Below are 24,726 nucleotides of genomic sequence, written 5' to 3' on the forward strand. Positions count from 1 at the left end.
TGTGCAAAAAATCCCAGTGGGATGCAAGTCTAACAACAACCGTGGCGAGACAGCCTGAACAAAGAGCGAGGGAGACAGAGTGCTGCATCAGATGTGGTGTCTATTGATGATTCTTGGCATTGGTGAATCGGAGGTGGTGCTATTGACCTAAAACTAAGTGATCATTCTTAGTATCAGTGAATGTGAAATAATATTGGATCGTTTCCTATACTTTGCACTCCTATCGTGTTTGTTGTATTGTTTGTAACGTTCTGACCCGCTCCTACTGTAGATCAGTGTGTAAAAGAGCTTTAGAGCTCATCGGATTCCTCCGGTGTACATTAACGTAGGGGCGGTTGGTCGCGACTCTGCGGGCATATTCGGTGACGTCACAGAGACCTTTGCCTCGCCTATACCTTACCAAGATGGCGGCCCTTCAACGCGGCAGTCACGTGCCGAGATCTACTCCGCACGTGACCACCGTTGGTCTACTCGCACGTGAGAAGGAGAGGCCACGTGCTAGAGTGCTGGTGGAGCGGTTAGCGCTACGAACCTGACCACCCGGGTTCGATTCCTGCTCACGGACAACACCAGCACACTTTGTCAACCCATACGGTTTAGGGGCCGTGACGTCACGCGATTTTGGCCGATTTTTGACCCCCCCCCTCATCACACGGCGTCACAAAAAGTCAGACCCCCCTCAAATATGACGTCACAAAGCTCTGCCCTCCCCCCAATGGCCGTTGGTTTTCATTCCTAATGATGATCGTTTGTGTTATGGTCGAAACGTCGTGAGAATTTTATTGTTTTATATATATTATTATTTTATTGTTTCCCTTCAACGTGACTTGACCGAAAGAGCTAAGAATATGAATTACTGCAGTCACGAAAGCTTTAAATCATTGATATGCTTCACCCACATGTCCCCTTCAATGTCCCTATGATCTGGGCATGATGTCCCCGTGTTAGCCCCCAGGCTATGGAACGTTCTTCCACGAGACATCAGAGTGATCTCTTGAGTCTTAAAAAAACAATTTTGTACAATTTTGTGTTAATTTAGTAAAAAATTTTTTTTTATAAAAATGTATTCGTAATATTATTTTCATGACGAGTGGCTAATGCTGCTCCTGCTGTTGTGTGTCATGTACAGCGCTTCGATATTTTTTTTCCGTATAAAAAGCCACTATAAATGTAATTATTGTTAAAAGCTCCACGGGGTTATCTTTATATTCTTGGTTCTTTCGGTAAAGTCACGTTGAAGGGAAACAATAAAATAATAATATATATAAAACAATAAAATTCTCACGACGTTTCGACTGCAACGCAAACAGTCATCATCAGGGTTATCTTTGTCTCTGGTCACGTGCGACGCGAGTCACGTGGGTCGGGTTAGGGGGCGTCACGTGGGTCGGGGTGGGGGGCGTCACGTGGGTCGGGGGGGGGGCGTCACGTGCTGCTGCTGCGGCGGCGATGGCGGCTGAGGGTTGGGAGTTTGACCGCTTCGATGACGGCTCCGTCAGTGAGTGCCTTTCTCGTCACCTTCTCCGCCCGATCTTCACTCAAACGCCTCGGACTCTCTCGCTCTCGCCCCGTCGCGCCCAGCCACGTGTAGACGTGTAGCAAAACTGCAGCGCGCAAGAGAAGAGAGGAGAGGGCGGGTCGCGGTGCTGGTTCGGCTCGGCCTCAAACGAGTACAAGTTGCGGTGTGTGTGTGTAGTTCAACGGCGCCACTTGGGGGAGACAAAGGCAGCCGGGCCCTTGCGTGCCGGCGTTCATAGGTTGCTCGCTAACAGCACTTGCCCCAACAGTCTGCGAAGGCTACACGGGGTTGTGACGACCACCTTTGCCTCGGCACTTAGTCCGCGCGTTGTAAGATTGCCGCGGTTGCTGAGACTATTGAGGATGATGTCGCGTAGGATGTCGAAGCAAACTGGGTGTTCTCGTTTGCTCGTATTGCTTCACGTTGCTGTCTTCTTGTTTTGTGTGGCGAGGGCAGATTGCCGCTGCCTCGCTTTGTTAGTCGTGGGCACTTTTTTCTTTTGGGGTGGGGGGTCACGTAACCCTGTCATGCGATGTACATACATAGGTAGGTTTGCCTTTTTTTTTAGGCAAGGCAAGCATTATAATTGGCATTGTGTTTGTCTGCTCACATGCATGTAACCCTCATGTCAATCTACCACTGAATGAGAGGAACTCCTCAAGCCCGTGCGTGTGGTCGTGGGGGGGGGGGGCGCTTATTTGACCCCACTTGCATGTGCGTACAGGTTGGTGAAGATGGGGAGCATAGACGTGGGAGCATAGTACAGTGCTGGACACAAATATACTTTGCTGCATGTGTACGCTCCTTACAACGACGCCCGCAGTCCAGGATTAAATACAGGTTGCATAAAGCAGTTTCAATAGGTGGTGGGTGAACGCAGCAATGGACACAAGTTGGAATTAATGTTCCAAGGATGTAGATATTTCAAGTGTTAACTTTGTCATCTTTTAAGGGTCCATACACTTAGTACCAATTTGTAGGAAAGACATAAGTACTGTACCACCCAACGCTTGCTTCAGCAGGAATACTTTTTTTATTACACGCTTTTTATTTAACTCACTCTGTTGTCGTTGTATCCTCAAATCTTGTAACTCCATTTTAACCCACTTCCCAATGCGGCATCGACTGCAAACTTGGTATACTTATGTCATATTGATGACAATACTATATTCTACCATAAAAATAATAAACAATATTTTTTTAACATTGTTTTTTTTATATGTTATGTTTTCGACTTTGGTCTAATTCTCCACGGTCAACTAACGTTGGCTGTAAATGACCACGGTACCTTACGTTATGGAAAGCTTCGGGCCACTTCCTGGATTCGTGGAGTTCTGCCATTGCTACTAGTACAGTACATTTCATAAAAGCGTGTTTAACAAAAAGCTTTTAAAAAGATTACTTATTATTTGACTAGTGGTCAGATATATGGGCACGGTCACCTGCTGTCATCCCATGTATGCAGTGTGGTCCTCATTGTTTTTTTATCATGATACCTATCACTAAAGCAGTAAATATAGATTAGTCCTCATAGTATTAATCGGTTTCTGTTGACATCTCTGGGTGGAGATCGTAATATGCAGGCAGTCTTAATGTTCAAGAGGTGAACCGCTTGACTATCTGTGTTCAAACGTTTACCAAGTAGTGATCTGTGACTAAGAACTTGCTGCTCTTTGTTAATCTTTAGAGACTGCTTACTGTAAGCCTTTTGTAATGTCATTTAAACTTCAAAGTTGAGCAGCCCATCTTCCCATGCCTCACTTGTCAGCTGTACTTTATAAATGAATTAACTTTTGTGCTGTAGCTGTATTAAAGACTTGAAAATTTGAATTTTCATTAGCGTAGTGCAGAGTCCAGATGCTTTATTACAGGCGACACGTTGCTCATTATATAAAAATTGTCTTGAAAAATGACATTTATTTCAAAGCATTACTCTGATTTCCTGAAATACAGTGAATTTGTAAAACTGCAATTCTCCAAATCATGGCTCCCTTGTCCTAAATATGCAATAAACTTAGAATCAGAATTAGTGTTGCACTCTTTTTTATTCGCGTGTATTTATGACTGTAAATGCCTCGTTTGTTAGTTGTGCAATATTCCTTCGGGAACCTGTACTAATTCTCTACAATATTGATGTTTTCTTTTGTTTTTGCTTAGGAGGATAATCCCTGTGCTCAAGCAGTATCGATTTCCCTTGTAAAATACCTGGGAAAGTAACTAAACGTAATCATCTGTGTAACAAATCACATTAATTCTATACTCAAACTGTTCAAAAACGTTGTTTTCAAAAGCCTTTGGCGAATTGATCTAAATGATTCAATTAGCACAAAACAGACTTATTGTGTTTACTAGCTCCTCATAGGCATTGTCATTTATAAAACTGGTGTGGGGTTTTAATGTGAATTCCGGTCTTGTGAGTTTATGGACACGGACTACCTGTTTTGAATACACAGAGGTGCTCGGGGAGGTACAAGTAAAGAAGTTTGGCCGCTTCCTCGAGGACTATGTGTCGCAGCTGAAGGGGATAGAGGATGCCCTGGATGACTCCATCGGTGACTCTTGGGACTTCACACTCGACCCAGTCGCCTTGCAGGTGTGTGGCTATGTGGGCAAGGTTGTCACCAGAGGAGCCATGTTACTGGCAGATGCATTTTTCACGGTTTTGAATCTGATCCAACGAATGAAAGCACACAATGCTATCCAGGTCAGGTCCAATGTGGTTGTACAGGTAGACAAAAGTTGGTTATTGGAAAATTAAACAATACTTTGCTGAGATAAGGATTAGACATCCTGGCAGGGATGAATGCTACGTTTCTGTACCAGCCACACACATGAAGCACCTGAAGAAGAACACTATATTTGACTTCAGGTAAAAACGAAATTACCTGTATACACAGGTCACCAAAGACGATATAGGGCTATTTTTTTTCTAGGTGTTTTCTCTAAAAGTAAATATTAATCTTTCACATATTAAAAAAAAAATGGAGCTTCATCAGATACTGATGTTTTCCAAATATGCTATTAGTCTTTTCGCCAGTGGATTCACACCATCTCATGGAATACCCCTGAAAGTTATCTTGAATCATCCAATGCATACATTTTTATTACATTACAATAATTTAATGAATATTTCAACGAAGGTTATTAATGTTCTAATTGCATACTTTTGAGTCTTTCGGTAAAGTCACGTAGATAGAAAAATAATAAAATAAAATTACGACGTTTCAATCGCAACACAAGCAGTCGTCTTCAGGTGAAAAATACAGCAGGTGAACTGCTGAGGCAGGAAGAAATATAGACGATTGCTTTGTTGCGATTGAAACGTCGAGATTTTTTATTATTTTATTATTTTTCTATCTACGTGACTACCGAAAGACCCAAAGAGTATGAATTCCTGCAGTCACGAAAGCTTTTAGTCAAGTTATAATTGCATGTACAGTAATATCTCACCGAACGTGTGGGTTTATTTCCTGGAAAATGTAGTTTTGGCCAACACCGGATTTAACAAATACGACCTCATGGGAAAAATAGCGTTTTGTTCCTGGGTCTGAAATTTATATCACTCCTATCCTCTTTGCCTAACTTATAATTCTACAAGATTTATCTCGTTATCACACGAAAAAAACTTACATGGTAATTCACTTCATACATACTATATATTCATCCACAGCATCAACAGTACTGTATAAGCGCACCGCACACTACTTGTCACCGCGGAGATTACAATATTAGCAGCGCCAAACCGTTTAGAGCCGAAACTTCACCCCCGTGTTCTGGAAAACGTACCTCAATAAGTAAAAAGTGTATAGCCAACACATTTCGATTGAAAGCTTTCTTGACTGCAGGGATTCATAATCTTGGTTCTTTCGAAAAAGTCACGTAGAATGGAAATAATAAAAAATAATAAAACAATATAATTCTCACGACGGTTTCGATTGCAACACAAGCAATCATCATCAGGTGTGAAAACCAAATTTTCTTGCTGTGATTTTCACACCTGATGATGATTGCTTGTGTTGCAATCGAAACGTCGTGAGAATTTTATTGTTTTATTTTTTGTTATTTCCCTTCTACGTGACTTTACCGAAAGAACCAAGAATATGAAGCCAACACATGTTTGGTATAACAGCGTTAGGCATGATATAACTGTATTTAAATAACATGTGCTGTGTTTGCAGCTTCTTCCATATGAACAAGCATCACTGTTGGAACTTATAAAGACTGACAACAAGGTACGTCGTTTCATATCACCAACGTGTAGCAATTGACAATTATAATTAAGAGTGCGAATAAGTGACAACTTAACAAACTGTTCCTTTCTGCTTGTCTTATTCAGGTTTTGAATAAAGTTATCACAGTATTTGCAGCCATTTGCTGCGAGATTAACAAGTTGAGGCATGAGGTAAGACAATTTATCATTTACCTTCTTTGGTTCTTTCCGTAAAGTCGCGTAGAATGAGAATAAAATAATAAATTAATAAAAGAAAATAACACAATAATTCTCACGACGTTTCGGCCACAACACAAGTGGCCTTCTTCAGGTGAAAGGAACAGACCTGTCGGGACGACAGAAATTTATCATTTACATACATGTTTTTGGTTCGTGGTTTGTTTGACAGCTTGGATAGCTGCATCTTTGCCATTTTATGACATTAATGTTGGTAATATTGAAACACGAGGCACAATGTTAGTTGATGATGAATTTGTCTTTTCTAGAATCTGATTGGTCGTGTATGTGGTCAATGATATAGACCAGGGGTCGGGAACCTTTTTGACTAAGAGAGCCATGAAAGCAAAAAATTTGGAAATTTATTTCAGTGAGAGCCATATAATATATTTTAAAAGTGAATTCAACTAAATGTCAATATAATAAGCCTCTGAATTTATTCTTTTAAATAATGTTGTTATAACACTCACCATTAATGCGACTTCTGGTGCTGCATGGATTTGCTGATGTCTTTGTAGTCGGGTTGGTACTTGGTGAGGTTAAGCTTCATGCAAGCGTTGAGGCTTTCATCCGTTAAACGTGATCGTAGGTTGGACTTGATGTTTTTAAGATGTGAGAATGACTGCTCACATGCATACGTAGATCCAAACATGGTCAATACAGCAATACTCACACGCTGCAGTGTGTGGTATGTGACAGGAAGCGCGTTCCAAGTTTTGAGAATCAGCTGGTCTTCGGGTTGGAGTTTTTTCATTTCTGTCCACATGTGCTTGCTCGCCAACTCCGCTTTCTGTCGTGTGATTCTTTCCAAATCTTCATTCAGTGACTTGAACTTATTCACCCACATGTCTGAGGCCTTCAGGTCAGCCACTTCTGCTTCAAAATCTCTGACGGAGACACCAGGGATGTAATTCAGGTCGGCTGTGTTCAGTGAACACTCGTTTGGATGGGTGATGAACTTAAAAAGACGAGTGTGCTCACGAAATTCTCCAAAGCGTGCTTTGAAGGACTGTAGGAGACTGGATGTGCAGCCAGCTAGCTGGTGGAGATCAAGGTTTTGAATGGGCTCACTTGCTGTGCATGCATCTTTAAATTGGCTCAGTTTTTCAAAATGTAGTAAACGACCTGTTTCAAGATCCGTGATGAAAAGCTCCAGCTTGTTTTCAAAAGCAAATACAGCTTGTTGAAGGGATAACACTGTATTTCCAATGCCTTGCATTTTCACGTTGAGCTGGTTCAGATGTTCAGTCAGATCTACGAGATAGTAAAACTTGAGGAGCCACTCGGTGTCGGCTAGCTCAGGATGCCCGACGCCTTTCATTTCAAGGAAAGTCCGGATTTCGTTCAGGCAAGCCGCAAAACGGCTAAGCACCTTCCCTCTTGACAACCAACGCACATTGCTGTGCAAAAGCAGACCAGGATAGTTATTTACAACTTCATCCAGCAGTGTTTTAAACTGGCGATCATTTAAGGCTCGGGCAACAATAAAGTTGATCACACGAATGACCAGCGACATCACTTCGCCAAACTGCCTGTCACACATCTGAGCACAAAGTGCCTCCTGGTGTATAATGCAATGGAAACTTAGGATGGGTCTATTTTCATGTTCACGGAGAAGCGCCACAAATCCTTTGTTTTTCCCCACCATACACGGAGCACCATCAGTACACACTGAGAGAAGTTTATCCATAGGTAGACTTTTTTCTTGAGCAAACTCCATGAAAGACTTGACTAAATCCTCACCTCTTGTGGACCCTTTTAATGGCAGAACAGCAAGACTTTCTTCGCGCAGTGTGTCACCAACAGCATATCTTGCAATCACGCTGAACTGCGACAAATGGCTCACGTCTGTTGACTCATCCAAAGCCAGAGAAAAGAACGGCGCTGCATTTATGTCCTTCACTTGCGTTTCCTCCACTTTGTTTGCCATCACGATGGTACGATCATGAACAGTTCTTGCCGACAGAGGCATGTCTTGTATCCGTTTGATTATCTTGTCTTTGTTCGGAAGATCATCAAAAAGTTCATTGGCTACATCCAGCATGAACGTTTTAGCATACTCGCCATCTGTGAATGGTTTTCCGTTCCTCACTATTGCTAAAGAACCAGCAAAGCTAGCCGAATTATAGTCACCTTGCCGGGTCCATACGCGGAGTTGCTGCTGGCTAGCTTGCACCCTGCTCAGAAGCTCTTGGCACGCTTTCTTTCTGCTGTCTCCCGCAGGGTATTTTGATGCAAAGGTAGCGTGGCGCGTGTCGAAGTGCCGCTTTACATTCGACCGTTTCAACGATGTAATTTTGTCATTGCAAATTAGACACACCGCAGAACCCGCTCTCTCCACAAAGGCGAATTCTTCGGTCCATTCGTCCTGAAATGTACGATACTCGTCGTCTTTTTTTCTTTTCGCCATCTTCTTCGTCGAAGGGTTAGCTTTGAGCTAATGACCGAGCAGACGCAGTCTCAGACTGATTCAAAAGGGGGCGTTTACCTGTTTTACCCAGCAACGGCAAACGTAGGCCAGTATCATCCAATTAAAATAATGGACAATTGCTCCTGCAGCCCTGAACAGGACATGCGCAGTGAAAAATCGATGGATGGATTAAAACAAGTGAGAATATTTTGTTTTATCTGCGAGCCATATGCAATCATCAAAAGAGCCACATCTGGCTCGCGAGCCATAGGTTCCCGACCCCTGATATAGACAGATACATATCTAAAAAAAGCGTTGTGGTTGATTGGCCTCTAAATTCATAATTCTTCAGTTCTCTTATGATAATTTTAAAATAATATTTTGCAATCTATGTGTATTTAGAGGCGAATGGGTGTGTACATCTCAAATGACATGGGATAAAAGCTGAAAAATATACAAGTTTAATTGAGAACTGCATACTGTGAGTTCAATTGAGAGGCGTAATGAGATACAGATGGATTATGGAACAAGTGCAAATGAAAGCCATAATACTGGCGATTAAGAAAATGTAAGTGAATTTTGACAGGCCACATTCTTAGAAAGGCCGATATCAGATGGACGAGACTAGTCATGGAATGGCAGTGTAATTTGAGAACATGCCTAGGAGGATAATCAATGCATAGATGACGTGGGCAATTTCCCTTCTTCAAAGCACATCAAAGAAGTGCCATTGCCTCAAACATCACGTATATAGATTTCCTTTTAAGGCAGTGTTATTGAGAAATGCGAGTTTTGTTGTTATTGTTTGTGCATCACTGCCAGCGCACCATCACCAAATAAAATAAGTTAACAACTCGGTGGCCTTTACCTGCTTAAATAAATAATTTGGCTTTATTTCTATGTATATGTTTTAATTTATTTCTTTACCTTTCCTATACGTTGCACTCCTCTAGTGTTTTTGTATTGTTGTTGTAACGTTCTGACCCACCCACCCCCCCCCCGACTGGACATCTGTGAAAAAGAGCTTTACAGCCTCATTGGATTCCTCCATTATAAATACATATTCTGAAATAATTTGTTTCATACTGAAGAGATGGATCGATGAGTAGAGGTCATGTTGAGCAGTGAGATTGTGGTATCGCAGGCTCATAGGGAACGATGAAATCATGGTGGGACCTTTTTCCAGCAGTGTTAAGAACTAATTATTATGATAATAAAGTTGCTTGTCAAAAGCAATATGCCTAAATTATCCAGGCTTTGTGGTATAATTAGTGTTGATTGCCGTAAAGCTTGGTTTAGTGTTTTTTAAAAATAATTATGTTTATTGGATCATCAAAATGTAATGTCTTTTAAGGGGAAAAACCATGCTAATTCTAAAATGAAAAGTAACAATTATTTGTAACTGAAAAATTACGTAATACTGGGTTTGAGCATTTAAATACAGTTTATGCTTTTCCTTGAGACATAATTGTTACTTTTGAATTGTACAGTGTGTGTTTGATCTTTATTAAATGGGTGGCAAAACCTTTCATATTTCATAACCTCATTGCCATATATCCTTGTCCATAGGCAGAAACAACATTCTACAATGGACTTCTGTTCTATGGAGAGGGTTGTAAGTGTGTTTTTATTCCATGTAGCATACTTTAAATACAATTGTATAAATCTCGCACGTTCATTTGACATCCCATCATATTTATAGCTGTGATGTATAGAAGTCTAAATAAATTAAAGGTAATTTGTGCTGTATGTTTTTTCTTTACTCCAAAACTACACTTTCATGGGCTAATGTCCACACCATACCAGTTATTCCCACTGAGATCTTAGTCGTTAATACATGGGAAGGTGAACATCATAATGATCATAATGACAGTTGCATACAAATGTGCACAAGAATGCAATGTCTTACAAACAGTGTGCGGTTGTGTTTTTATCAAGGCCCCGAGGGTGGCATGGAAGAAGGAGATGCACAAATCCAAATGGGACGGATGATAGCTTTCCTGCAGGTGAAGCTCATTTGCATACATATTTTGCCATTAATGAAACTTCACTTTGACTGGCGAGATACGTCCACTTGTATTAAGTGGGACGAGTACAGCGCACAGAACGATTCATTGTAGCTACTTCCATGCGGCTCTTTCAAAATCTAAATGAAAATTCAGCTCTGAGATGGTGTATGCAGAACAGTGCAGCCAGAGTACGTACTTAAAGCTTATTTACCATTCTGGATAAGTTTAGTATTTAATTATCCTGCCAGAATTTCCAACAAATGACATGTGTACCTTCTTGTCTTATGCTTAACAAATGAAATATCAGTGTCTGTGCGCTAATGAGAAAAGCTAATCTCTGTTAGCAGCCCCAAGTCTGTGCTGAGAAAACCTATTCTCAGCACAGACAACCATTGTCGATTTCCTACAAATCTACAGATATAAACTGAATTGCTCTTTGCTTTTTTCAGTAAAGTCACGTAGAAATAAGAAATAATAAAATTACATAATAGCATACTACTAATAGCATACTACATAATAGCATATATGACGTTTCATATGCTACTATGTAATTTTATTATTTCTTATTTCTACGTGACTTTACCGAAAAAACCAGAGTAATTCCTGCAGTCATGAAAGCGCCAAATCAAGTATAAACTGAATTGACCACACAGTCTAGTAAATCAATGTGATATAGACCTATGGGCATCTGAATACAGTACTTTTGTACTTTTTCTCGTTTAAAAACGAGAAATATATGTATTTCATATATGTCATCACAAGCAGCTCTTGTGCATCAAAGAATGCTAACCTACCTTACTGTACATTCTCTTTGTGTTTACTGCTTGTGGAAGGTGAAATTAGAGTTTTTGGCTCTTAAGTGGAGCTTGCTGACATACCAGCCATTTGAAGGGAACTTGATCAATCATTACTTCTCAGGAGCACAGGGGCAGAGCGAGCAGCTCGCAATCGGAAGTTTGCAAGTTTAAATCAGGGTTCACTCAGCCTATCATCCCTCTGCAGTCGATAACATGAGTATAACTTCGCGGAAAGTGAACACCGGTTATCCTGTGGATGATCCTCGCTTCTGTCATATGAATGCGGAATTTTCACCACTGGCTCGGGGCTGTCAACAATAGATGAGCACCACCCCGATGCTCATTTCAGAAGGAAATCGCTTTCATGTTTGACTTATCAGTGCAAAAAATGCAGCCACTTGCCTCATTTGGCATTTATAAGCCAGTGTTGTACATTCCATATTCCCGTGGTGAGAGCAATATGTAAATAATTAAAAACTTCCTGCCAATTTTTTCCCTAAAAACAGTAGCTTTTCTTTTTACCGACGTAGTGCGGAAAGCTTATTGCAATATATACACTAGCCAGACTTTAATATTTGTCCTCAAAGTGAGGAATGATGCTGCCCAGCCAGCGAATTTATATTCATTGTGAGTGTATGCAGACATTCCACTTTAGGTCTTTTGATTTTACCATCTGTTTTGTCTCCATGTTTATGTATCTTTAAGCCGGGCTGCGGTGGCGCTCCTGTAATCCAGCGAAAGTTGGTGAATCACAAAAATGTTGTACAACTTCTTTCCTGTGGGTGTCATGGTGCTATACCGTGGCTGGCCAGGAGAATGCAGTACAGCAATAATGTGGACTCCACTTTTGCCATTTGAATGGGATAGTGTTTCTCCAAGTGTGCATGAGTTTTCGCTGGGTGCTACGGTTTCCTCCCACATGTAAACACTCATTAATGGCTGATAACACCTTGATATATAGAGGGCCACAGAGATTGGGGAATATTTGGCACCGGCTCACTGTGTGGCTGCTTTCCTGTTTGTCTGTGGTTCCTCGTGCCTCTTGATTTTTGAGAGCGAATACTTTGCACATGACAAGTTGATATTATCTTTAAAGCCACTGCCTAATATACAAGATATTATTTTCAGCTGTGCGTTATGAAATGTGTTAACGGCATGAAATGTTAACACATTTATGGGTGTTTCTTTGACACGATTTAAACAATGAGTGCCTTATCAGAGGAGACACCCAGCCAATTGTGCACCTCCGATTAGCACGTTTGACTACGTACTGTGCAAAATAAGTTCAACATACATACATAGCATTGCTACACTCACATGTATTTATTCACAGGAGCTGTCCTGCTTTGTGAATCGCTGCTACGAGGTGGTTATGAACGTCGTGCACCAGATGGCATCGTTGTACTCCTACAGCAAGTAAGAGGGCATTTCTTTCAGTGTAGCCCTATATTTGACACGCTGTTATCAGAGGAGGCACCAAGCCAATTATGCACCATTTTCCACATCACTCAGGCTGTCCTAACCAATTGGACATGCTTTACTGGACAGCTCTTGGCATCTGTGCTTGATATTAAATTGTATTTGATTTGATGAAAAATAGTCTTGATAGTGTATTCATGTGCATCATGTGCCAAAATACATACCTGAATGCTCAAACAAGAATGTGACATGCCACATCTATTTTGGCAGTCCTGAGCCCTTGGTTTATATTCCATATTCCAGTGGAAGTGACCAGTCTCTCCCTCACTGAAGGGCAATTCCAGATAACTGCTCATGAAATGGTCATTGTGGTGTACATTTGATCAACCCCAGTGGGATGATGGGCTGAATAAATTCCTCACTGGAATTTGAATTGGCAACTTTCCAAGTTGAGAATACTGCCAAAGAGCCACCTGGCCATATATGTCTGCCTGTATCCTGGAAGGATTGCAACAAAAACTATTTCAGTTAAGTTGATCTGATTATTTATTAGCTTAAAAACACAGAACAACACAAATGTCAGTGATGAGCACTACATGGTGAAGTATTTAATGTTGCTTTGTATGCTTTTCAGAACCGCACCGAAAATAATCAACGTATCATCAGTACACTTTCAGGTATTTTCTCTTCATTAAAATTTATTTCTGAACACAGCTTTTGATTTGTGTTTAGACATTCAGGTCTTTATCTTGGCTAAATTTAGTGCATGACAAATTTGGTCACGTCAACAGTACAAAATATGATTCAAAGTGATAAATTATATTTTCATGTTTGCAAGGTAGCAGGTGACGAGTTCATTTAGTATTGTTCCTGACATGCATCAGAGAATACTCATTATTGTGAGATGCAGTATACAAACTGTTTAAATATACATAATCATTGCAAATAGGCTGGGTTATAATTTAAAATAGAAATGCATCTGTGAGTTTATACATGCTTCATCATCATCAGCCATGGTCAGGATGAAGGTCTTCCGAAGCAGCTGTCACCTCTCATGTTTCTGGGATATAACACCCCATATAGCTTATTCATTTCCAATTTCATCGCTCCACCACTTCTGGATGTCTTATAGGACGTGCTCCATTCTTTGGCTACTCCATTATAATTCTTAACCATCAGCCATCGTCTCTTTTCGCAACCTATCCTTTACAAGCCTACTTTTCTTAACCATTTGAATTTTACCCTGCATATGTTTTCTAAGCCACGTATTCTCTTACTGTCTTTCAATGTAATTCCATATGGTATGTGTCAATTTTTCTTTTTAGTTTTCTTAAACAGGATTGCAATCACAAACCAAATTTAAAATTTTTTAGGGGTCAGTCATTGGTGACTGGATTTAAGACCCTAAACTCGCAATGATTGAGGAACGATGTCGTTAACCTGTGTTTGTTCTCTTTTACACGTGTTCTTCTTCTGTCTCGTGTAATTGCAAACATGCATCTCCACATTCCTGTTTGTACACTTTTCCGTTTTTGTTCTTTATTTTCCATCGACGACCATGTTTTGTATACATGTATAAAAACTTAAAATATAAGCAAAACTTTGAGGCATGATAAGTATTCATAAGAGGTTTGTTTTGGCTTAAAATGCACGATAAGTAATTTAACAGCATAAATAATATCAGCAGAAAAAAAATAGTTTTATAATGTGTAAATAAAACCTGGTATGGAATTAGCACTCAATATCAAGTCACGTAAACTGCCTCGATATCAAAAGAGCTTGGAGCAGCTTTGGGCAGTGTTCATATCGATTTGCTTTCATTAACTTTCGGGTAATAGTTGAATTGAACTTGTTGGTGGAGATGTGAAATGTTTTAAAAAGATGTGAAAGGAATGTTATTTCCAAAGCAAAGCAATGTGTGAGGTTATGAGGCTATACAAATTAGCTTAAACTCGAAGATAGCACACCAATAATGCAAGCACCTTATTTTTTCAGTGCATATTGAGGCTCGAGTTAATGAACCGGACAGAGCAGGAATATGATTAATATGGCTCGAATGAACTTGCACCCAGTTGCAACGTATAGGCAATGCATAACACGTAGTGTCGTAGTGTTATTATTACAATAGATTGAAATCACTGCTTCAACCGAGGCGCCTGTCTTTTGCTGCAGACTGTGTATGAACACCTTGGGGATCTCCTGATGGTGCTCGTCACATTGGATGAAATAATTGAAAATCAGTCAACCTTGAAGGATCACTGGACAATGTACAAAAGGTAATGAATGTTGTCATTTGCACAGATGGCATTTTCACTTTGGTGCACTTATTAAAGTGTAAATCAAATAGAAACCAGCTGCCAGGTCAGTCCGTTAAGGGAGCCGATCATTTATTAGGGGATTTGACTGCAATTTGATTGGACACACTGCAGCATGCAATCCCACTTACGCACCTTAGGTGCACAAGCTTAAAAACACGCAAGGTGTTCCAATGCATGTGGGAAAACTGTGGGTACACAGCACAGTCTAAATTGTCTTAGAAATAATAATCTATTTGGAGGTATTTCTTGGCCACACTTACCCACAATCTAAACAAACCTATGTATCGGTTTTGGTATTTTGTTGTTGTAAGTTTGGCAGTGATGAGAATTTGTTTTTTGTGGGAGAGTTGGCCAAAATACCATCTGGAGGGGCTCTCTAGAGCTCCTTCTAGTAGATGCCCTTTGGTCAGCAGTGACATGAGGAAATAATTACATGGTAGCAATTGCCTGTTTACCTTTGTTACTGTTCATTTATAATTTTATCAGAATTGACCACTATGGAGCAAATGCACTCTGAATTATGAAAGGATTGTTTATTCGTTGAGTGGCTATTGTTGGGTGGTGCAGCGTGACTAGTAGGTTGAATGCTTTTGTCCCTGCTGTAAACTGCACTCGTGGTAGCACCAATACGTATTTTATTATTTTGGTGAGGCTTATATAGTGTGCATTGTTTTATATTTTAATGATAGGGATATATTTTTGTTGACTATCAACATTATTATCAGTTCTTTAACTTCACACGTGTAGTGAGTCACTTCGGAGACACTATTTAGGAGGCAACAACGTTTATTCTACACTACATAACACCTTTACACATTGGACTACGATGCACCTAACTCTTACACTCGTTACATACGGGACTATAACACGCCTATCTCTTGCGCACACGGGGTAACTATAACCGGGTCAGAACTGCCAAAGTGCTGTCTGACCCACGACGTCGGAGACGGAGACGTAGCACTTGGGTTCCACTTCACCTGCAGACAGCCCCGATATTTGATCGGGCTTCCCTTTTATCCCGCTCGGCGTGGCCTAGCTCCACCCTCGGCCACGCTTCCCTCTGGAACATTCCCGGAGGTTCCAGACTACCTTGCACCTCCCACCTGCCTGGCTCCGCCCTTAACCACGCCCCCTTCGGGAACTCTAGACGAGCAAGGCCACCTTGACAGTATAAGAGGGGCCCCTGTAGGGGACCTCGGGGCTGTTGTTGGAGTGAGATCCCCGTCGTGCTGCTGAAGTCTTCGTCACCGTTCTTCTCGTCGTCTTCACCATCCTTCTTGTCATCGTCTTCGTCTTCACCATCTCGGGGCGCCACCAGTCAGGCAGCCTACCAACTGTCCTGGATGAGTAGCGTCGTCGACAATAGATGGATCAATTAATTAATTAATTAGAGTGTTAACCCCCGATGGTGCTTGTTCATAAAGAAGTGCCTCCAAGTCTTATCGTCTCCAAGTTAGTCACTACACGTGTATTTAGAAACGTTTGAGCGACGGTACTTGAGAGCTTTCAGAGATTATTACACTAAAGAAGGGCCATTAGGTAAAATTTTTGCTTTCGGATATATTTTATCTCAGGTGTTGTTTGAGAATAACTAAGTGTTAAAATATGTTTAGCATTTGCTTCTATAGCACTGCCAACACAGACCCTGAAGCTTTTACACTTCCTTTTGCGCTACCTGTGTTCAAAGCTACAAAAGTGGAGCTTTAAAAAAAGGTACGCATTCCTTGAAAAATTGAAAACTGCATAGCTATCCGTTATAAATCAGCCAATGATGATGACCGTGATGATGTGTGCTCGGCCTGCAAGGGAGCTTCTTTACATGCTGCTCGGTGCCATAGCCAAGCGGTAGTACGCTCACCACTTGTTTCAGAGGCTCATGGTTTAAACCCAGTGGCCACCCTCGTTAATACTATTGGTCTAAAAACCATAAACCTATGTGCCAACTACTTCACAGTGCCTTGACATTCGTCGAAAAAGTAGGTAGACCATGTGTGCTGGCATTATGGACCATGCTTTCCAAATATAAAATAAATCTTCAAATTATTTAATTAGGTAAAACCGCACAGCAACATTGCCCTCTACTAGAATTCTATATCCATCCATGAAACGTACCGCCTCTGTGATAGCCTTGTGTCCTAAGATGGCGCGGATAACAAATGTATTACATAAAGTGTTTCATGTCTATCATTCCGGCCTCTTGTGGGCTGCGTGCGCACGTGTTTGGTGGTGCAGGCTGCTCAAGTCCGTGCATCACAACTCGAGCCGCTTTGAGGTGCATGTGGACAAGCTGCGGCCGCTGGAGAAGCTGCTCATGAAGTTGGAGGCACAGCTCCTGGACGGCCTGATCCTGCAGGTGCCCATGTGCCCCTCTCTGCTGCACTATCCGCACCCACCAAAACGTGCACTCTTCCAGGTCATGAGATTTAAGCTAAATGGTAGCACGGTGGAACACCTGGGTGAAACTTTGAGGATGCAGGGTCATTCTTAGGACCAGTGATGTGGTGCTCAAGTGTAGGATGTCTAACAACAAACACTGTTGAGTGGCAACATGAGTTTAGATACATTTTGATGGACTGAAGCCATCGTTACTATAAGGAACACATACATAACGATATTGTATAGGAATGCAAATTGTGCAGCTGCAAATATGGATAATCATGGCATTAATCTGGGGCACACCTAGTTATTAACAAGTGACATGTTTTAACAACCGTCAGGAGCTCATAGTCATCATTCATCTTTAATATCCCCTCTTTGTCATATCACAACGGTGGGGAAATTGGTAACTGATGGTGACCTTGATTACTTGGCTGTCGTCAGAAGATATCACTTATTAAATAAAAGGCTGGTTTGCCCCAAGTCGTTGTAAAGAATATACAAAATGCATTATATTATATATCCGACCAGTGGGTACTGTGGTTTGAGAAACTGACTTACAGTCGTGGTTGCTCATTCACATCCGAGCCAGTGCTTGACTTTGTCTATGGTCGATTAAATTAAGTAGCCTTTAGTAGCAAGTCATCGATGGTGATGCTATGTAGAGACTCGCTTCTAATTTATGTACGCATGATAGATAATTTCTCATTTTTCATTCTAGGCTCAGTGCTGTCCACAGCGATGATCACTCCTCTTTACTAATTCGAGCCGGGAGATAGAGACTGACGTTTCATATTACCTCTGATGGGATCATCATGTATTTCATGCTGTAGAGGGACACCCATCATTAGTTTTTTTATAACGTAAAGAATTGCTTGGCACTCAATGGCTGTAGGTAGTGATGTATAAAGCTCAGCAGGGGTCATCATTGCCTCAGGAATGCAATTCATAATTTCTGTGCAGAGGTGCACCTTTTATTTTAAGGTTGAGTTGTTCATAGTTCAGTGTGAAAGTGCATCCCCATGCTCAAATTACCATTAAGAAGTGGTGACAATTCCACATTCCTATGGGGAGGACTCTCTCACCACAGTTCACTTTTTAAAGAGTGGTACCCATTTTATCAACCACAGTGGGATGGTCAACTGAATCAATCTCTGACATGACTTTGAAGTCACAACCCATTGTGAGGCAATCACTTTGCCATAATTCCCCTGTCCTGATTTGTTAAAATAATGACATTTAAAAATGTGCCCTTGCCAACTATGATGCTGATTAAAATAGCTGTTTTGAGTCTATTTGCTGAAATCCTACTGAAGGTCATTCAGATCTATTGCCTGGCTAAATCCCCCTTTATGGTTAAATTGACGTCAATCATTCTTCTGCATCTGCTGGGCATGCCTTCAACCATTACGGCATGTGTGTAACCAGAATACAGGCCATCTGAACAGCTTTATACAGTAACAATAGATAGTCTGTTGGTCTGTACACATGCTACTGTGTTAGTCTGCATGGGTGTGACAGTACCATAGCTGCCCATGGCAACAGTGCTTTTTGTAACACTTTAAAGTAGAAGTTTAAGACCCTGAAGCATACATTTAACAAGGGCCATAACAGCAGATGAAGAATTTGATTGTCCACCAAGTTTATTCAGTGTGTTTAAATGGCACTTGTGTTTTCATTGTGTGCTTACAATTAAGGATCATGAAGTTGCTTGTGATTATACATTTTCTGCTTTTAATTAGCACCAGGTGATGTTCCCATTGAGATAAAAAAATGTCTGTTTTAAGGAGACCTTTTCAATAGTTTTCTTTATCATAATCGCATCTCAAACATAATAAAATGCATACTCTTGACATCTCTCATGTTTTATTGAAATCAGTCGTTCCCAAAAACTTTGAACTGAGGATCATTTACAGTTGCTACAAAAGGTTTTTCCAATCCCTTTAATAGCAGCAAGGCAGGATTATGGGTCGTGGATGGGTGCTGGTATGGTCCCAGAGTCACTTATCCATGTGAATCCTGTTGCCTTTGTGAACTCTTTAATAATGCATCTTGACAGTCTAGGGATTCCTTAACTGCAGGTCCAAAACCTCAGGACCGTGTACTAAGGAACCAGTAATAATGCATTATTATGCGAGTCCTGCTAAAAGATAGGCATGCTGACTTTAAACATGCTACACTGAGAATGTGCAGATGTATTGTTTTTAAATGAAATGACGTAACAAATGGTGGTATTTTCCTTACAGAACTGCATCGAGCAGCCCTTCGACAATGGGACAGTTCTTGTCTCAAAAAACAGTGCCTTCGCTGAGGAATTCACCCAGAACATTCGGAACATGTTCGCCGCATTGGAGTCGAAGCTTGGTAAACCATATGCTGTTTCACAGATCACACCCATATTGTGGATATAGTGACTGTACATAAAAGGGCATCTTCTGATAATTACTTTACTTACTTTGGCAAGCAGTGGCCTATGGATGTGTCAAAAACCATTGCTCGATCTTCTAAAAGGGCTTGTTCCAACCAGCTTGCTTTGTACTGTTTGGCTGTGCATATCTGTGAGCAGTTCACTGTGACTCCTATGTCAAACAACTTAAAAAATTTGAGCTCAGTCAAATTAAAAGAAGCTGCAAACCAAGAAACAAATAGCTCTTATTTTGTAGATTCCTACATAGTGAGTTCAAGGCTGTCTGTTTCAAACACTGCAGAAGACTTTAAAATTTACAGCCAAGTTTGCCATAAAAGCACACTCTAACGTCATCATTGACTTAAAAGCCGTACTGTTGTCACCATCGTGAGCATCGCTGTCCTATTATAATGAAATGCCTGAGCTTCACTTTTTTGCTGTGATTGTTCCCACCTGATGACGGATGCTTGTGTTGCATCCGAAATGTCGTGATTTAATTTACTTTTATTTTTTTATTTTTTTTTCATTTTTCACCTACGTGACCTTACCGAAAGAACCAAAGTGTATGGATGCTTGCAGTCACGAAAACTTCAAATCTAGAATTAACTTGATAGTCTTCGTTCGCATTAACAGAGTTGTCAACTCATGTCAGGTAGTCCAGAAATGCAGGCTAGGTATGTATCATCATGAGTAGCTATGTTGGGGGTGACATCTTCCTTTAAGTCCAAATGGAAAGCAATGTTTTGTTAAGACATCAATGACTGCCAAAACCATAACGCATTTTTCAGGATGGAAAGTTATTGAGTAATGGATGGCTGGTGAGATTCAAAGCCGGGATATTATTTGTAGCTCATTGTTCCAGCATGAGGAACCTATGCTTCCTGGCCACCTCTACAACACACCCTTCAACTCTGCTGATGACCCGGGGCTTGGGACTTCATTCTGCCAAATTTTTTGCCTCAGTGCATAGGCTTCCGAGTATGCAATGCATCTATAGTTACAAATAGACTACGTTATGAGACCTCCTTTGCCAGAAACAAGATATAAGAATAGATTTTACCCTTTTAACTGGCACAAAAACTGACACCTTTATTCAAGGCATCATGTTTGCAATAACCACAACACAAGCAGTCAAAATGCAAACAAAAAAGACAACTCTGGCAAAGGAGGTCTCATAATGTTAATGCTCACCCTGAGCCCTCAATACTCTGATAGTGCGCTGTTTTTGAGTTGTACGCCTTTTGGCGTCTTCTGGTCCAACACCAATGGAGACTAGGCTCTAAGAAAAGCTGTCTCGGGTGTGGACCAATCAAATTCAAGGACAGTGCATATTACTATCAGAGTTGTCTTTTTTGTTTGCATTTTGACTGCTTGTGTTGTGGTTATTGCAAACATGATGCCTTGAATAAAGGTGTCAGTTTTTGTGCCAGTTAAAAGGGTAAAATCTATTCTTAAATAGACTACGTGTTGTTGTGTTGTCATGTGTTGCAGGTGAGCCCAATGAGATCGATCCGAGGGAGAGGTACGTCGGCACCTGCTGCCTGTTTGTCCTCAACTTCCAGATCTTCAGGACTGTGGACAAGAAGTTTTTCCGGTCCCTGCTGGATGTCTACAAGAAGGTCGCGTAAACAGTACACCAACGGCGCATTTTGATCATACATGTGTAAGGCATGCTGAGAGGCATACCTTATTAAGGAACTATGGGACCCTTTTTGCCGGTATCAAAATTCTGAAAAAAATAAAAGAGTTTACCCTTTCTGGCAATATATTTCCGGAAAGGGCCTGTTCCTGTTTCATCCTGTTAAGTAAATATATAAACAATTGATGCCCACCTGGGTCTAATGACTCGAGTTGAAATAAGTTGCTTGATTCCTATTGGCGACTTGTCACATGGAGAGCTGACGAATTGAGCACACAATTTGATTGGACGGTGGTGAAACACTCAGATCGGATTGGCGCAGAGATTCATTTGGAAAAGCCCAGGAAAAGTGAAGTGTGAACGCGGGGTTGATTGGAGGACTGTTCGGGGAAATTAAGGGGATTAGTGGAAAGACAGACAAAGTTGATAATGGAGGAGGAGAGGATCAAAGGAGCTGGTAAAGGGAGTTTGTGGCACCTGAACAGTAAATACTTGGAGGTTGGTACGTACTGCGGGTTATACGCGTTGAAGAGTAATAAAGAACGAGTGTTACTAGACTAACCTGACTGGAACTCCTTTACACATGTGCGGTGTTCATCTGTATATTAATTGTATATCTTTATTCTATATTTAGTGACTGTTGCACAAGTGGGCCCTATATATTGCATTACCCATTCTGGTAACAACGTGAACATACAGTGAGGGAAAAAGTATTTGATCCCCTGCTGATTGTGTACGTTTGCCCACTGACAAAGAAATGATCAGTCTATAATTTTAATGGTAGCTTTATTTGAACAGTGAGAGACAGAATAACAACAAAAAAATCCAGAAAAACGCACGTCAAAAATGTTATAAATTGATTTGCATTTTAATGAGGGAAATAAGTATTTGACCCCTCTGCAAAACATGACAGTACTTGGTGGCAAAACCCTTGCTGACAATCACAGAGGTCAGACGTTTCTTGTAGTTGGTCACCAGGTTTGCACACATCTCAGGAGGGATTTTGTCCCACTCCTCTTTGCAGATCTTCTCCAAGTCATTAAGGTTTCGAGGCTGACGTTTGGCAACTCGAACCTTCAGCTCCCTCCAGATTTTCTATGGGATTAAGGTCTGGAGACTGGCTCGGCCACTCCAGGACCTTAATGTGCGTCTTCTTGAGCCACTCCTTTGTTGCCTTGGCCGTGTGTTTTGGGTCATTGTCATGCTGGAATACCCATCCACGACCCATTTTCAATGCCCTGGCTGAGGGAAGGAGGTTCTCACCCAAGATTTGACGGTACATGGCCCCGTCCATCGTCCCTTTGATGCGGTGAAATTGTCCTGTCCCCTCAGCAGAAAAACACCCCCAAAGAATAATGTTTCCACCTCCATGTTTGATGGTGGGGATGGTGTTCTTGGGGCCATAGGCAGCATTCCTCCTCCTCCAAACATGGCGAGTTGAGTTGATGCCAAAGAGCTCCATTTTGGTCTCATCTGACCACAACACTTTCACCCAGTTGTCCTCTGAATCATTCAGATGTTCATTGTGCTTTCTTGAGCAGGGGGACCTTGCGGGTGCCGCAGGATTTCAGTCTTTCACGGCGTAGTGTGTTACCAATTGTTTTCTTGGTGACTATGGTCCCAGCTGTCTTGAGATCATTGACAGGATCCTCACGTGTAGTTCTGGGCTGATTCCTCACCATTTTCATGATCATTGCAACTCCACGAGGTGAGATCTTGCATGACGCCCCAGGCCGAGGGAGATTGACAGTTCTTTTGTGTTTCTTCCATTTGCGAATGATCGCACCAACTGTTGTCACCTTCTCACCAAGCTGCTTGGCAATGGTCTTGTAGCCCATTCCAGCCTTGTGTAGGTCTACAATCTTGTCCCTGACATACTTGGAGAGCTCTTTGGTCTTGGCCATGGTGGAGAGTTTGGAATCTAATTGATTGCTTCTGTGGACAGGTGTCTTTTATACAGGTAACAAGCTGAGATTAGGAGCACTCCCTTTTAGAGTGTGCTCCTAATCTCAGCTCGTTACCTGTATAAAAGACACCTGGGAGCCCGAAATTTTTCTGATTGAGAGGGGGTCAAATACTTATTTCCCTCATTAAAATGCAAATCAATTTATAACATTTTTGACATGCGTTTTTCTGGATTTTGTTGTTATTCTGTCTCTCACTGTTCAAATAAACCTACCATTAAAGTTATAGACTGATAATTTCTTTGTCAGTGGGCAAACGTACAAAATCAGCAGGGGATCAAATACTTTTTTACCCTCACTATAAGACTGGCTTAGTAGTCTGACGCTTGTATTTGACCTGCTCTCCCTCCATCCCCTACCATCTGCTTAGACCGTGTTTAACAATAGATACCTGTAAGGGGATCTAAGAGCAATGAGCCTAACAGCTTCCTGAGAGCAAAACAGGATTTTAAGTGTGCTGAATTGATGGAGATGGCCTGGTGACCAAGCAGGCTAAAAGCCATGTGAGCACACTGAACTAGCATTCCTGATTACACTGTTTTTAAGTAGCAATTTAGTGATGTCACTCCAACATCTAGATTGACTCAGCCTTAAATACATACCTGGTGTGGTGTATGAACATGAATGCTCATGAGATATAGGGGTCAATGTATGCTGCTGGTTATTAAACTTCCTTATGTGCCATGTTGGCCTAAGTAGTAAACGTTAGCTAGTCCTTCTGGTCTACTTGGCTGAACAGTGGGAGTTAAAAAAAAATGCTTGTCTCCTGCAGATGCCAGCAGTGACGCTGGTGGCAAACGTGGTGTGGTTTGCGGACAAATTTCTGCTTCTGCGTGTACAACCGGCTGATAAACAGTTGGTGGAGAAAAAAACTCTGCAGGCGGTGCCAGTGCAGAGAGATGCACACCTGCAGCAGAAGGCTCAGACTCTGCCCAAGTACGCAACCCACTGCTTGCTCGACTGCTGATTTCTGCCACCTTGTATTTGATACACTCATTTGTAAAACATTATTTCGTGATGTTTATTTCATTGACAAATGTTTGCATAATCAATAGGATGACTACAAAGCTGGTATATGACCTTCCAGAACACGAATCCTACACGAAAAGAACATCACAATTTTTCCTTTTAATGTTTTGTAGTAAATACATTTGGAATGCGGAGAATGATAATAAATGTGGAACAAGCTGCACTTGACAAATTCTATCTTGTGAAAAGTTACCTCAAATCAAGGAAGATATTGCAAAAACCATACCTTAATCAGCACACATCAATTAAGTTTTGGGTTGGTTGTTAAGAAGAATAAATTCTGTATTGAAAAATGAAAAGCTAACTTATACAAATCGGACAATTTTAATTTTAACTAGCGGGACGTACCCTGCGTTGCCCGGGTCTTAAAAAGATTTCAAAATAACTCGTAA

The 24,726-nt window shown here is 41.2% G+C and overlaps 1 protein-coding gene across 1 annotated transcript in view; it reads left to right on the plus strand.

Annotated features, from left to right (window-relative positions):
• The first annotated feature begins 1,397 nt into the window (after positions 1-1,397).
• The window catches only part of WASHC4 (WASH complex subunit 4), a 103,690-nt gene continuing 80,361 nt past the window's right edge, over positions 1,398-24,726 (plus strand). Inside the window, exons 1-13 of the mRNA XM_032954049.2 lie at positions 1,398-1,498; positions 3,973-4,112; positions 5,698-5,751; positions 5,856-5,921; positions 9,946-9,991; positions 10,315-10,382; positions 12,516-12,598; positions 13,236-13,278; positions 14,774-14,877; positions 17,152-17,272; positions 19,542-19,659; positions 21,194-21,321; positions 24,078-24,241. Coding sequence (XP_032809940.1) covers positions 1,450-1,498; positions 3,973-4,112; positions 5,698-5,751; positions 5,856-5,921; positions 9,946-9,991; positions 10,315-10,382; positions 12,516-12,598; positions 13,236-13,278; positions 14,774-14,877; positions 17,152-17,272; positions 19,542-19,659; positions 21,194-21,321; positions 24,078-24,241 — 1,184 coding nt within the window. The 5' untranslated portion in view covers positions 1,398-1,449. The remainder of the gene's footprint in view (positions 1,499-3,972; positions 4,113-5,697; positions 5,752-5,855; positions 5,922-9,945; positions 9,992-10,314; positions 10,383-12,515; positions 12,599-13,235; positions 13,279-14,773; positions 14,878-17,151; positions 17,273-19,541; positions 19,660-21,193; positions 21,322-24,077; positions 24,242-24,726) is intronic.

The sequence above is a fragment of the Petromyzon marinus genome, chromosome 14 (genome assembly GCF_048934315.1).
Source record: "Petromyzon marinus isolate PM22_M1 ecotype Great Lakes invasive population chromosome 14, UKy_Petmar_22M1.pri1.0, whole genome shotgun sequence".
In the NCBI taxonomy this organism is placed as follows: Eukaryota; Metazoa; Chordata; class Hyperoartia; order Petromyzontiformes; family Petromyzontidae; genus Petromyzon; species Petromyzon marinus.